This window comes from Callithrix jacchus, chromosome 12 (assembly GCF_049354715.1).
Source record: "Callithrix jacchus isolate 240 chromosome 12, calJac240_pri, whole genome shotgun sequence".
Lineage (NCBI taxonomy): Eukaryota > Metazoa > Chordata > Mammalia > Primates > Cebidae > Callithrix > Callithrix jacchus.
In genome coordinates, this window is record NC_133513.1 from 109897457 (window position 1) to 109913699 (window position 16243).

Consider the following 16243-nt stretch of genomic DNA (forward strand, 5'->3'; position numbering starts at 1 on the left):
GATCATCAATCTCTTATTACACTGTCTGCCAGACAGCTTAGAGCCAGATTTCAGGCATACAGGCAGGAAATGTGCAAGACCTCAGAACAAGTACCCACTTTGTCTATCAATCTAACTTTCACTTTCCTTTGCCCCATTTTCCACATCCTCTTAATTTAAAATTTCATCATATAATGTTACATGTTTTATGTAGACAGCCTAACCTCTTCAGATTGAGATTTACTAAATAACCTACCAAGTATATAAATGCTGAGGGGATAGCTAAAAAGGCCATGATCCCAGGACACATGTAAGTCAGAAGTAGTATTTCAGTTTGAAGTTTCAAAATGAGTGGGTTCTTTGTTCCTCAAGTGAAATCACTTTTAGATGTCCCCAGACTTTAAGTTGGGTAATAAAACAGTAAGAATCAGAGAGACACTCTGCTAGAAAAATACAACATAGGAGAAGATTTTATTTACAGTCATCCTTAGGCACAGGTGTAAAATGACACAAAATATACAGAAACAGAACAAACTGCATATGTATTTAAGAAAAAAAAAGATTGGACAGACTTACCTCTATTACATTTTTCTAAGACTTTTCTCTGTTCAAGAACTTCTGAATTTAAAGCAGCCTTTTCTTGTTTAACTTTATTTACCTAAAAATGTGAAATTTTGAGGGGAGAAAATACCCAAAATTGTAAAACAGGACATATGGCAATGTGTGATACTCAATTGCTGTTCAACTTTCAACATGAAGTTACAATTTAAAGCAGAAATTGGTTTCAATGTGTTAAGATGTTTATTAAAGCTCTACTTTAAATCTTCAAGAATAGCTATGTATACTTGATACAGAACTTATTTTTATATTCCAGTGGGCATTGGCCCCTAAACATGATGGCATGCTAGCCATCCAATGTAAATGATTCATATTTTTTTAAGTTAAATAAAAGAAGAAGGCCAGGAGTGGTGGCTCAAGCCTGTAATCCCAGCACTTTGGGAGGCCCAGACGGGTGGATCACGAGGTCAAGAGATTGAGACCATCCTGGTCAACATGGTGAAACCCCGTCTCTACTGAAAATATAAAAAATTAGCTGGGCACGGTGGCACATGCCTGTAATCCCAGCTACTCAGGAGGCTGAGGCAGGAGAATTGCCTGAACCCAGGAGGCAGAGGTTGCAGTGAGTTGAAATCGCGCCATTGCACTCCAGCCTGTGTAACAAGAGCGAAACTCTGTCTCAAAATATATATATATATATATATATATATATCTATATAGAAATGGGGTCTCCTATGTTGTCTAGGCTGGTTTTGAACTCCTGGGCTCAAGCAATCTTCTTGCTTCAGCCTCCCGAAGTGCTGGAATTACAGGCGTGAGCCACCATACCAAGCCATGATTCATATTTTTCCAACCTGGGCCAGTTGACCCCTCCTTAGGCAACCTGGTGGTCCCCCGCTCCCGGGAGGTCACCATATGGATGCCGAACTTAGTGCAGACACCCGATCGGCATAGCACACTACAGCCCAGAACTCCTGGACTCAAGAGATTCTCTAGCCTCAGCCTCTCGAATAGCTGGGACTACAGGCACGTGCCACCGCGCCCAGTACCATGATTCATATTTTTAATGCAAAAATCCAACTAAAGATCACCCAGAGGCTGGGCGCAGTGGCTCATACCTGTAATCTCAGCACTTTGGGAGGCCGAGGCAGGTGGATCACAGGGTCAGGAGTTCGAGACCAGCCTGGCCAACATGGTGAAACCCCATCTCTACTAAAAATACAAAAATTAGCCAGATATGGTGGCACCTGCCTGTAATCCCAGCTACTCAGGAGGCTGAGGCAGAAGAATCGCTTGAACCCGGGAGGCAGAGGTTGTGGTGAACCAAGAACGCATCACTGCACTCTAGCCTGGGCGACAGCAAGACTCCATCTCAAAAAAAAATCACCCAGAAAATACAAGAATCACTTAGTCAAGATCTGATACTCAATTTTGGTGTTCATTTTAAATGTTGATTACATATATATATATTTTTTTTTTTTAACAGAGATGGGGCTTCACCATGGTGGACAGGATGGTCTTGAACTCCTAACTTCAGGTGATCTGCCCACCTCGGCCTCCCAAAGTGCTGTGATTACAGGTGTGAGCCACCGTGCCCAGCCAAATGTTGATTACTTTTGACTTCAATAAGACAAACATGAACTTTTAAAATGAAAGAATATTTTGAACTTTGATGACTCTTGGCTTAAATAAAATACATATAAATACTTCCACAAAAATTTAAATTTCTGATATAACTTTTGATGTCTATCGATGAAAGAGAATACCATAGAGAAGATTAAAAAAAAAAAACGTAAAGCTACATATATCAAGGTAGATAAATCTCAAATACATTATATTGAATTTAGAATGCAGGTATGTTCATAACATTTAAAAACACTCAAAATACTATGTATTGTAGTGGACATGTAAACATATGCACTGAAATGACAAACACCAAGTTTAGTATAATAGCTGTTTAGGGAAACTGAGCAGGAAGCGAGGAATGAGCAACTGGAAAGAGGTACACCAGGGCCTTCATCACTATGCTAATACTCCATGAATTAGGTTAGGTAGTAGACACCTGTCTCTTCAATACAAATAATTTTTTTAGAGACAGGGTCTTACTCTGTCACTCAGGCTGGAGGGTAGTAACACGATCATAGCTTACTGTAGCCTCAAACTCCTGGGCTCAAGCAATCCTCCCACCTCAGCCCTCTGAGTAGCTGGGGCTACAGGTACATGCCACCATGCCTGGCTAATATTTTTAAAAATTTTTTGGAGAGATGAGGTCTTGCCATGAGGTATCGCTGGTCCTCAACTCCTGGGCTCAGCTGATCCTTTTGCCTTGGACTACCAAAGTGCTGGGAATTCAGGTGTGAGCCACCAAACCCATACCCATTATTTTGTTCATTATGCCTTTTCAGATGTCTTAAATAGTCATAATAAATATAATTGTTGAATTGTCTTCCAGTACCACCTCTAAGTGGGAAGGGAGAGATCATCAGTAAATAACCACCACTGAGGAACAAAGCACACCAAGAAACAAAAATAATGGTCCTGAAAAGTGGTTCTGAATCCATCGGCACCTCCAGATAGTCTATGAACTGGTTCTTTCAGTGTAGGCTTTATTTTTGGTTTTGGTTTCAATTAGTAACTGGTACACACTGTCCAAAAGTAAGGTCCTTCCCAAAATAGCATCATTGAAGGCAAATCCTTGAAGCCTCATGCAAATAAAAGGCAATTGTGGCAGTCCTGTTTTTAAATACAGTTCAAAAGGAAAAGAAAGCCAGGTACAGCAGCTTGTGTTTGTGGTTGAGGCCAAAGTGGGAAGATCATTCCCATAAGCTTGGGAAATACAGGGACCCACATCTCTATAAAAAAAAAATTTTTAAATAGCCAGGTGTAGTGACGTGTGCCTGTAGTCTCAGCTATTTGGAAGGCTGAGACAGGAGAATATTTTGAGCCTGGAAGGCTGAGGATGCAGTGAGCTGTGATCATGTCACTGCTCTCCAGCCTTAGTATGACAGTCAGGTCTTGTTTCAAACAAAACAAACCAAAACGGCAGAAAAGATAGATTCTGTAAACAACCACTTGAACCCATCCTACCACCTATCATAAATGCCTGTGTTGGAGACACACAGAGGAACTGTCCTTCCCAACTGAACCAGCCATTCACTGGAAGAACAAAACACGCTCTTCTTTCTCCACCAGCAGCAATAAAATACATGACTTGGAATAGTAGCTACTATTCCGACAAATTTGCCTTACATAGCAAAAAATGGGGGACCAACAGGAAACACGCCTATGCTATTTTGGAATTTTATTTATTAAGCTAGGCAGTGGGTACATTAATCTTCATGATCTTATTTCCTCTACCTTTTTCTATGTCTGAAATTGAGGGGAGGCTGGGCATCCTGGCTCACACCTGTAATCCCAGCATTTTGGGAAGCCGAAGTAGACAGATCATCATGAGGTCAGGAGATTGAGGCCATCATGACCAACATGGTGAAACCCTGTCTCTACTAAAAATACAAAAATTAGCTGGGTGTGGTGGTGCACGCCTGTAATTCCAGCTACTAGGGGGGCTGAGGGAGGAGAATAGCTTGAACCCAGGAGTCAAAGGTTGCAGTGAGACGAGATCACACCACTGTACTCCAGCCTGGCAACAGGGCAAGATTCTGTCTCAAAAAATAATAATAATAAAGAAAGAGAAAAAAATTGAGGGGAGAAGAGAAGATTAAAATTGGTACAAGGTTCTCATGTTAGAAACTGGCTTATAATAGTAAGTTCTTAACTTAGCAAATCCCCAAACACCTGGAAAATGCTGAAGCCCTTGCCTTTCAGGCCTGAGATACATACTTCTTCAACTACCTCTACGAGTTTGCTCTTGAGATTTTCCAGTTCAATTGCTAATATCTTCTTTTCCTCCTGAACAGATACAATTTGATCTCGAAGTTCTGCATTTTTAAAGAAAAAATGTAAATAAATTTATTTTTAAAATGAAATAAGTAGTCAATCTGGTCAAAAGAATTGAAAATGCCAGTCCATGTGCAGCTTATGGTCAAGATTATTTAACAATCAAAAGGAAATGAAGAACCAAAGGACAATGAGAATCTCACTTGCGTGACCCTTTGCCATACAGCCATGGGTATTAATAATTTTATATCAGGCAACCTTAAATGTACCAGATCATGTTTTCTTTGCATTCTATATAAAACTATCTGGCTTTTGGAAGTAAAATTTTTTTAATCTTTCAGCAAAACAAATTAAGGTGCAGTACTAATTTCTATTTCATAATGCCACAGGCTCTTGTCACAATACAATATAAATAAACATTGGGCAGTTAATAATTTGGAGATTTTAGATCTTGACTTGCTGACGATTTATAGTCCTCAGTATTTGAACTGGTTCAAAATATAACTATTTGAAAGTAGGATTAATTCTTTTTTTCTGTAGAGTCATGGGTATTTTGTTTTTAAACTTATTTTATTTATTTATTTATTTATTTTTGAGACGGAGTTTCACTCTTGTTACCCAGGCTGGAGTGCAATGGCGCGATCTCAGCTCACTGCAACCTCCATCTCCTGGGTTCAGGCAATTCTCCTGCCTCAGCCTCCTGAGTAGCTGGGATTACAGGCATGCGCCACAATGCCCGGCTAATTTTTTGTATTTTTAGTAGAGACGGGGTTTCACCATGTTGACCAGGGTGGTCTCGATTTCTTGACCTTGTGATCCACCCGCCTCGGCCTCCCAAAGTGCAGGGATTACAGGCGTGAGCCACCGCGCCCGGCCTAAACTTATTTTATAGTTTTGTTATTAGGATTCAATGAAAAATGTGTTACTAGAAAGAAAATATTATCAACTGTAAGTGCAAAAGCTTCTGGTGTTAAAGTTACTTCTGCCACTTAAATGTTTGAAAATATACATAGAGTAGCACAGACTGCTCAAATGTATATTCAGGCCTACTGTTTTGCCACTTAGGTTTTAGCTGCCTTTAATTTCTTACTGTTTTTCAAGTGCAATATGAAATACGTTGTGTGGTTATTTGTAAATTAAATCAAACTTTTTACAAAAACTCAGCTTGAAGAAGTTCTCAGAAACTTATTTCTAAACCATTCTCCACTGGTTGGCTGATCCAGAAAGAACATGAAACATATTGTTCAAGATCAAACAGAAAGGAGAATAACCAGCAAAAGGAACTCCTTTAAACTTCCTCTCCCTCCCTACCAACATGAACGCTATTTTGCCTTAGCTTGAGGGGTTGAAGAGTTGGGTAAAGATGGTGTCTGTAACATCCATTCCTCTTTATAGTTCCAGTTGAAATTTTATCTACCAAACAAAGAAATGAATATTGCTTTTGGCCTGTGTACTAAATTAAAATGTTCCAATAGTTATTGAGCCAGAACTGCTTTCCTGCATTTTTAAATAAACATGTGTATGAATAAAATGTGCATTTAACAGACGTATCATATGATTTTGCCTTACAACACCGCTTGTTAACCAATAAAAAGGGGTGTTGCTAAATATATTTTTATTCCTTCTTTCTTTCATTTAACAAAAATAGCTTGACACTTAGTACATATCCTTAAGGTTATAGTCTAACTGGCTGTTCCCATTGAGATAACACTATCAAAAGTACCTAATTTCAAACAAGAAAGTAACTCGTAAAACACAATTGTATACACCCTATGGTGATTAGAGATACAAATAAATGATGTGGGAAGCTTTAAAAATACTGATGCCTGGGTCCTACGCCATCCAAAATTCTGATTTCATTGGCCTAGGGTGTAGCAAAATTTGGGATAAGGTAGGACCCAGGCATCAGTGTTTTTAAAGCTTCCCACATGATTCTGATGTGCAGTCAGAGTTCAGAGCACAGTCCTAATGGGGTAAAAAAAAATATCCTCAATAATTAAGCAAAGAGTTCTACCTTTAATTTGCTTCTGACACTGTACTGAGACACAAGTCTCGGCGGCACCGTCTGTGTCTGTACTTGAATCGTCATCATCAATGTTTATCTCTTCAGTTATTACGTCTGGCCCCAGCTTGGCCATGTACAACATGCTGATTCTTTTCAACGTTTTATTTTCTTTATTTAGCTAAGACAAAATACAAAAACAGTTATTTTAACAGCAGCCAAATGAGTATCTTGGATTTTTAAACAATAGACAAAAAAAGTATATTTTTGTCTTACATATTCATCAACACTCACAGCGGGATATAAACAATTAGCAGATTAATTAAATAAGGTTTTATATTAAATTTATTTCTTTAAAAAAAGACCTGATGCCTGGATTACAGCCAGCAGCAAATGGAAATGCTAGTTTTAACTAAGAAATATAAGGAACTAAGATAAAATACCAGTACAGATTAAATAAAATTTTGATTTATTTATAGTCATTTATAGTCTTAATAAAGGCACTTTATTTCAAGCAAATCTTCTGTTTTCTTCGATGCTGAACACCATTTAAATGTCTGTTTGTCTAACATCTCCTCTTTTCTGGACGTTGCCACTCTTCGTTGTTCCACATGATTTCAATGGGAGAGCTGTGCTCTCCCAGGCATACCCCAGCCCTTTGGCCACAGCGAACTAGTCTAGGGATTAAGCACATGATCCAAGTATAACCAATCAGATCCCTTCTCTAGAAATTTAGAGGCTATCAACAGAGCAATGAGTTTCTTTCAGGTGGACAGGAGCTGCTGGTAACCATAGTCCATTACAGAATCAAAAAAATTAAAAAGAGGAAGGTCGTTTTTAGAAAAGCTAAAATGAAGCTGATGTGTAAAGAGAGAAAAGCAACAAAGAAAGCATTTTCCACCAGACTTGAGCCCCAGACTCCAGTCCATTCCTAAAATGCTCCTGGCTCAGAGATTCTATGGAATTCTCCAATATTTCTAACAGATTCCTACATATTTTTTCTTTTCTTGTTTAAACTAGTTCAAGATGTTGTTTCTACTATCTCTATTAAAAGAGTTCTAGTTCATAGCAAAAAAAAAAAAAAGAAATCCTAATTTGTTAATGTACTTTTTATTCCCAGATGTAGAAATGAGTTGGGTTTTTTTTTACTTTAGTTATTCAACTATTATCACCTTCTTTAGCTGATGTGTTTATGTGCATGAAAATTTAGTACAAAGCACACACAAAGACTAAGGATGTCCAATGTCCACAGAAGTACAACATGGTTTTGCTTATGGTTTCTCTTCCCGAGACTAAAAAGTAAACAGTCTTCTTTAATTTGTACACATCAAAGTATTCAGTAGATTATTTTACCTAGTATAAAATGTAAGTTGTAGAAATGCAGAGATGGGGAGGAAGATGGCCAAATAGAAACAGCTCCAGTCTGCACCTCCCAGGGAGATCAATGAAGAAGGTGGGTGATTTCTGCATTTTCCAACTGAGGTATCCAGTTCAACTCACTGGGACTCATTAGACAGTGGGTGCAGCCCATGGAGGGCGAGCCAAAGCAGGGTGGGCATTGCCTCACCCAGAAAGCACAAGGGGTTGGGGAATTCCTTCCCCTAGCCAAGGGAGCTGTAAAGGACTGTGCCCTGAGGAATGGTGCACTCTGACCCAAATACTACACTTTTCCCATGGTCTTCATAACCCATAGACCAGGAGATTCCCACAGGTGCCTACACCACCAGGGCCCTGGGTTTCAAGTACAAAAGTGGGTGGCCATTTGAGCAGACACCAAGCTAGCTGTAGGACTTTTTTTTCATACCCAAGTAGCACCTGGAATGCCAGTGAGACAGAACCGTTCACTACACTGGAAAGGGAGCTGAAGTCAGGGAGCCAAGTGGTCTAGCTCAGTGGATCCCACCCCCATGGAGCCCAGCAAGCTAAAACCCACTGGCTTGAAATTCTTGCTGCCAGCACAGCAGTCTGAAGTCAACCTGGGACACTTGAGCTTGGTAAGGGGAAGAGCATCCACCATTACTGAGGCTTGAGTAGGCAGTTTTCCCCCCACAGTGTAAACAAAGCCTAGAAGTTCAAACTGGGCGAAGTCCACCATAGCAAAGCCAAGCCACTGTAGCCAGACTGCCTCTCTAGATTCCTCCTCTATGGGCAGGGCATCTCTGAAAGAAATGCAGCAGCCCCAGTCAGGGGCTTACAGATCAAACTCCCCTCTCCCAGAGCACCTGGGGGAAGGAATAGCTGTGGGCGCAGCTACAGCAGACTTAAATGTTCCCACCTGCCTGCTCTGAAGAGAGCAGTAGATCTCCCAGCACAGTGCTCAAACTCTGCAAAGGGACAGACTGCCTCCTCACATAGATCTAGATGACAGGTTGATGAGGGCAACAAACTACTATGGCACGTGTATACCTATATAACAAACCTGCATGTTCTCCATATGTATCCCAGAACTTAAAAGTATTTAAAAAAAAAAAAAAGGGAATGCAAATGCATTTCATTTACTAGAGCCCTTGACCATGAAGACAAGCTTTGAATTTAATAATTGATATTAGAAATAAATAATAATTGATATTGGAAATAAACATAATTCATTAGAAAGGTAACTACCTTTCCTCACTGTAAACCTGAAACTAGAATAAGACATTTAGCATGGTACTGGTTTGTCTTTGCTCTTTCATTTGTGATCATAATTTGGGCTACTCAGGGTTTCTCACAGAGAAAGCCCAGCCCACTTCAATCTGGGAGATCTATCTGATTCCTACACCAATAATATGGAAACTGAAGTGGCATGGTCTGGAGCACAAGAGAGTTGCCTGACCTCTCTGGAGAATCAGGAATAATCTCTGAGAAATGGCTATGAACCCTTCCATGGATTTGTCCTGGGAGGAAGCCTGGCAAGCTCTATTCAGGGAACCGATTCACAACCCTTTATCCTTAGTCCTAATCTATAGCTCCAACTTCTGTCTCCCCACATCACATTAGAAGATCAAAATAAAAGATGAAGCCCATAATTTCCCAGCCCCTCTTAAGATGGAAAATTCAGGTGAAAACTTAGCATTCATGGGTTCTTTAAACCATGAATGCTACAGCATGCCGCTTGAAGCTCAAGGACCCTCACTTGTCAACTCTCAAACTATCCCATCTTTTCTGATTGTCAGAAGAAAACACCAATTTAAGACAAAAGTGAAAATGTTTAAGACTGAATTTCTGGTTCTGTATCCTAATATTTAAATTAATGGTTCTCAACTCTGTCCATCAGAATGTCTGGAGAGCTTTTTTAAAAACTCCAATGCTTAGGCTCTATACCATAACAAAATCTCTGGTGGTGGAACCCAGCATAGCACTTATTCAGTTTCCCAGGTGATTCTAATGTCCATCAACACTAAGAATCATTCATGTAGAGAAATGCATTGCTTTAGTATACAACCCGGTTCTGCAATAAAATTCCATCTCTGCCTCTACAACTAACCTAATCCTTATGTTTCAGTTTTCTCATCAGTAAACTAAGAATTAAGATAGTCTCTACCCTACCATATGATGATTAAATGATACATTATATATAAAGTATTTAATATGGTAACTGCCACATAATAAAACTTCAGTGTTAGCTATTAATAGTAAGAAAAGAGGTTTAGTTTGTGTCTATCCTTTGGAATTCATTTATCAGCTAGTTTTCTTCAATCAACGTATTTATGCATTTTCTTCTTCCTCCAGGACACTCATAAAACTACTAGTTTCTGCCACCTAGTGCTTACTACATTACTTTTTAGAAAACTACTATAATAATACCTTAGTAATGTCATAGTTAACACAGTTCTGCCCTCAAAAGGGTTTAATGTCTCTATCAAACCAGGCACCAAAATCCACCAGGTTGTCTGCAATACAATTACTCTAGTTAACAAAGTCACCAGTTCAAGAAAAAATGCCAACCAGAAAATGTCATAAGTCTTCTCTGAAACACCATTTTCACATTCTGAAAGAAGAAATGTAAGATTTATATATATGAGGTCATTTTTTTCTTTTTGGAGATGAGTTCTTGCTCCGTCACCCATGTTGGACTGCAGTGGTATGATCATAGCTCACCAAAGCCTCAAACTCTCTGAGCTCAAGTGATCTTCCCACCTTGTCCTTCCAAAGCACACTGGGATTACAGGCATGAGCCGCCACACGCAGCCTATACATGAGGTCTTATGTGTACACTATTCGGACATTTTTGAGAATTCTGAATTCACAAATTTTGGCTAAGCAATTTCATTGTAGCTATTTATCAAGCTACAGGTTAATGGCATGCTACTTGTTGTTTGAAACCCCTCTATGTCTAAGGCAAAAATGTATCTCTTATAACCCCAACCCTACAGTAACAGAACCTATTATATTCAAATGTAAATAGGGTTTTTTTATTGCCCACAGTTTAGTGACTATTTAAAGGTACAAAACCAGCAAGTTTAATTGCTTTGGATCATATTACTTAAATAATTGGTCGGCACTTATCAGTTTAATATACATATTTTAGCAAAGCAAAGTATCCATACTCGCTTTTAAGAAAATTATGAGGAACTGGGCACAGTGGCACATGCCTGTAATCCCAGCACTTTGGGAGGCTGAGGCAAGCAGATCACTTGAGGTCAGGAGTTTGACACCAGCCTGGCCGACATGGTGAAACACCGTCTCTACTAAAAATACAGAAATTAACCAGGAGTGGTGGCCCATGCCTGTAATCCCAGCTACTTGGGAGGCTGAGGCAGGAGAATCTCTTGAATCTGGGAGGTGGAGGTTGCAGTGAGCCAAGACGGCACCACTGCACTCCAGCCGGGCAACAGAGCAGGACTCCATCTCAAAAAGAACAAAACAGAACATTATGAGGTCAAACTGCACGATAAGAATTAAACATTCCATTTGTCATTAATTTGATGGCAAAAATTTAGAAAAATAAGAATTTACAGAAACTTTGCTCTCAGAAAATGAAGCCTACTTTCAAAAATGACAATTGATACTTAAATCAGAAAGTGCTATTATCATTTGTTAGTCACACATATAATGGAGTGTGCACATGTTGCATTCAGGGCAGGCTTTCACAACAAACAAGCACATTTATAGTATTTTGTTTAATCCATTTTTGGACTGTTTTTTATTCTAGGCCCCATGAGTTCATACCGTATCATCAAAAATAAACTGTATGTCCATTAAAAAAAAAAAGGCTTCTTAAAGAACAGGCAGGAAACAGTGTTAGTTAAGAATCCTATTGTTAAGACTTAATTGTAAAAATGAGCTTAGAGATTAGGTAACGCTGGTTGATAACCAGGGAGGAGTATAACAGTCACCAGGCAGCTTTTCTACAGACACAGGCCTGGACCACACATCTGGAGCCAGCAGATCTGGGGTATAAGGAAGCCAACCATGGTCACTTTGGCATTTAGAACAAGACAACTGTAGCTCAGAGAGATGAGTTCTCTTGCCCAAAGGCACCTGTTAAATAAAAGGGGAGACAGAATAAAGTAACTTTTTTCAGGGGGCCATATATGAATAAATGATGAACTCCAGTCCTAACTTTAGTCCATCATGTCATTTAAGATGAGATACTACAGTCCAGAGAACAAAACTAACTTGTCCAAAATCACACATGCCCAAAATGATATAACCAAAAATAAAACCTGTATATACTGCCCCACAAACCAGCGGCTTCAATAAACCCTGCCAATCCCGAAAGGTAGTCAGTATCTTCACTCTGGATATGCTGTGACAACAGGAATACTTGTTAATAAAAAGAAAAAATAGAGAGAGTATCCTTAGAACCTAGAAGATTCAGAGCAGGTGGTAGGCTCCAAATATACTTTTTTTCTACTTATTCCAAAAAAAAAAAAAGAAAAGAGAATTCATACAACATTTTGGACTAGTGAACTCTAAGAATATGCAACATAGTAAAAATGATGTGAACACATCCATGTTATCATTTTTTTAAAAAGTATTTTTAAAGTATATTGCTATGTATTCTTCAGACGAATAACAGGAGAGAAGTTACATACACAAGTTTATATTCTTAGTTAGGTTCTGATTAAATATCTTATGAATTCTAATGTGGTGTTGTTATGCAAACAATTAAGTAAATAACCTTTAGCAAGCACACTGTTAGTGCATACAAATTATATTTATTTATGTATTTACTGGGAGTAAAATTTCAGTCACATCCAAAGAAATTTTCGAAGGTAGGTGATGGGGGGAAGGAAAAGGGACACAACCAGCATTACTAATGAAATTTGGTTGAAAATTGCTGTAATCCATTTTCTGATGAAGTGGTTCAGATGCATTTTACCCAACCCAAAATACATAAGACAGAGATAAAAACATTCTTTAATAATAATGTACTTCTGATGAGACAGAATATAGAAAATTATACACTTGGTAAATTCATCAGCGAGAGGCAATCAGTGGAACACTGGAGGTCACCTTTAGCATGCCCTTGCTTTGCTTTCACAAATAATCACCTGAAATGTAAGGCTTCAGGGTGACTTTTTCATCTGATTCAAATATCAGACATTCACTGCTCTTTTATGTCACATCGGGTTAGTTTTAAATTTGATTAGCATTTTAACCAAATTCATGGACATTTGCAAAGTCCCGTTTAACACTACTCTGGGACCACTTTTTCCACATTTTCACAGGCAAAAAGCACAAATACTGAAATACTCACATACAAATGCTCCTTTACAACTGGAATAACCTTTGATTGAAGGCGAATATTTACATAATCATACTCCAGGATTCTGAGACCTTTTAGCATTTCCCTCATCATCAGAGTAGATAATCCATTAGGGAAGTAGAAAAGCAAAACCAGACAGAAGCCGCCGCTTAGAAAAGGAAGTTGAAATTTAAAAGCTCAGGTAAAATTCCTTCATTGGAAGTCTCACCTTTGTTGCCAAAGCTTCAGCACTTTCTCGGCAAGTCTTCTCTATTTCAAGATGGTTCTGCATGAAATTAACTTCCTCTATGACCATGTGAGAAACTAGGAATGAGGAGGAAAAAAGTCTCAGCATTCAAACATTAGTCAGCTATTCCAGGAGCCCACGCATCGTCCCATGATTAAGAATACTTCAATTCTTTAGCTAGCCAGACCTTTAGCTATCACTGAAAAAAGGTTTTTGAGAAGCTGCCCTGATTAAATCTGAGCTAATATTTGAATGTAGAAAGAAGTAAGTACACAATGGAAAACATTCATTTCACATACATACATTTTACTACATACATTTTAAGAGAGCTATTTAGATTTTTTTATGTGTCCATTTTCTATGCAACTCTATATTATCCATAGACATATCTACTAATTTAAACAAAAGAACATTTCATAAATAAAGAGAAGTGACAGCATGACTTCTTTTTCTTAGGAGGATATAACACATGGCTCTAATGAGAAAAATTAATAAAAAATTTAAAAAAATCTTAAATTGATCTTATTACTGGAATAATGATGGGGCAACTTGGCTAAGTACTGCAGCATTAGTCTCTATTAGCTACAAAGTAGTTAATGCTATTTTATAACTCTTGGGCAGAAAAGTGTAGCAATAAGATTTATGTACCATAGGTTACAAAGCAGATGCTAACAAATTGCTTCTTGAATCAAGACTATCAGGAGCATTAGAAAAAAATAAAATTTTACTTGATATTTTACCAATGCTTGAAAAATAGTAATTTTTAGATTTTTTTCGTGGGTGGTGCATGTAAATTGAGATATACAAGTACAAAGTGATTTAGAAGTTGCGTTATAGTTTGAAGATCAAGTCAGAAAAATGCCAATTCCTTCCACCCATATTTCTAGTTAAATGAAAACTCTCAGAATCTCAACCCTAAGTGTAGATGTTACTTATTGACACTTGTTTGGCTTAAAAAAAAAAAAAAATGGAAGGACACCCAAATGTGAAACCCAACAAAGTTAGGCAAAAAGCACTGGGCTCACGTAACACAAAGAGAGATTACTTTTGCTTCATTTAAGCTTAATTAACCTGCAATTATGATTAAACTCAGGGGAAAAAATTTCTCTCCAAATTAAATACAAAAATGTATTACTTCCTAAGTCTGTTCAAAGTTCTTATTATGTTAATATTCAAATTCATAAAGCAGCACTAAATGGCCAGAAACATCTCTAACCTTGACATTTTTTCAGGGGTAATAATAATCTGCAGCAAATGCAGGCCAACCAAAAACCACTTAACTAATTAGTAGTTGCAGTCACCGAGAAAAACATGAATCAACACTGTTATTACAAGTGGCACATTTGAGTGGCATCTAATTATGACTTGATGAGCACGATACTTGCATTATCAACATTACTACTGCATCCCATCAGGGCCTAAAAGCTGCTGATGGCATTGACTTCGAGAAACTCCCACTCAATGGTACAGCAGCACCCAACAATCGGCTTGGCAGGGGCCCCCCTCACTAAATGACACGTTAAGCGTAATTACTGGTAGACATTGTAAATAAACAGGATTGGAAGTGAAAATTGTACCAAGTGCATAAGACACAATCTGACACATTGGAAGTGGCAGCCTTAATTGAGAGTTTCTTTGACTGCTCAAGATCATTTCAACTGCATTTCTCAGAGGACAGTGATTATAACTGTGGAGACAGACGGCATAATGGTATCAGCACTGCTGACAGAGCAGTGAATTAAATTGTATCTGCTGTTGTGTGAAAGCCTTGATGAGAGGTACAGATGCCTTAGTGGTCTTATCATTATAACACAATGGTCATGTTGTCATCAACCTTTCTGGCTCCAATTGAAAAGAAATGATTGTGTGTTGAAGCTCCCCCCCACCCTTCCACATCACCCCCCTTCTTCTCTTCTATCTCTTGTTCTGAATAGAACCAATTTTCAGAGAGCTATGAAATCACGCAATAGGTCCTAAAATGCAGCTGCTTGGCATACAAACGGGTCCCCATTAAACTGGAATCACACACAATATGTGTTTATGCCAGAAGAACAAATAGAAGCTGAACACAGGCCAAGTTTATTCACACACACAAAGCCCATGTAGCTCTTCATCAATATAATTGCCTTTTATATTGTAGTTTAAATAATAGGCTCTATTATTTCCTTAAAATCCTAATATTCCTGGCATTTTATCACTATGTTTACAAGGTAGGTTCTTCAAAAATGTGAAGGAAAGAGAAAAGAAACCTATACAATTTTTACAACATCAAATATTACTTTGAATTTTTAGCCTTAACTACTTGACATCTTCTGCCACAATCTGGTATTTCCAGTATCATAACAAAAACATAAACACCCTGCATTTTTCACAGGAATCTGACTTTTTATTCAATAACATTCTTACTCTTGAAAGAGCAAGAAAATTCATTCCACAGTAGTGAGGTTTAGGTCCAGCAAATAGGAAAGAAAAAGAAAACCAACATTTATTTTCTAAACATTTTGTAAAAAGGTGCCATGTGATTTAACTTGATAAACGTAGCTGCGTAGTCCTTGCTCATATTTTCTCCAATTCTGATTTGGTATACTCCATCTGGTGGGGTTTTTATTTCTTCTTAAAGAGAGAACAGTAGACATTTTAAAAACTGTACATTAATTTTTAGTTTAAGAAATTCTTCCAATGCTAAATTGGTAGCATCAAAACCTAGTTACCAACTTTCTAGGTTCAAAAGGAAAGAATATATTTCAAAGGGTGATTATATCTTTACAAAGCACGACCCCATTTCAAACCAAAAGCCAAGTCACATGACACAAAAGTATTTTTAACATGTAAATTTATTTGCACATTTCAAAGCACAAAAGTTTTTTTAAGCATTTAGCTATTCATG

The 16243-nt window shown here is 38.1% G+C and overlaps 1 protein-coding gene across 10 annotated transcripts in view; it reads right to left on the bottom strand.

Moving 5' to 3' along the window:
• The window catches only part of SHTN1 (shootin 1), a 120023-nt gene that overhangs the window by 66521 nt on the left and 37259 nt on the right, over window positions 1-16243 (bottom strand). For all 10 annotated transcript variants that reach the window (XR_013525136.1, XR_013525134.1, XR_013525135.1 and 7 more), the window contains 4 exons: window positions 13339-13433; window positions 6449-6617; window positions 4378-4475; window positions 556-637 (listed from right to left, as the gene is read on the bottom strand). Coding sequence is in view for 7 of the 10 variants with exons in the window: in XM_003734524.6 (XP_003734572.2) it covers window positions 556-637; window positions 4378-4475; window positions 6449-6617; window positions 13339-13433 (444 nt within the window). In the remaining 3 variants the exon portion in view is untranslated. The remainder of the gene's footprint in view (window positions 1-555; window positions 638-4377; window positions 4476-6448; window positions 6618-13338; window positions 13434-16243) is intronic.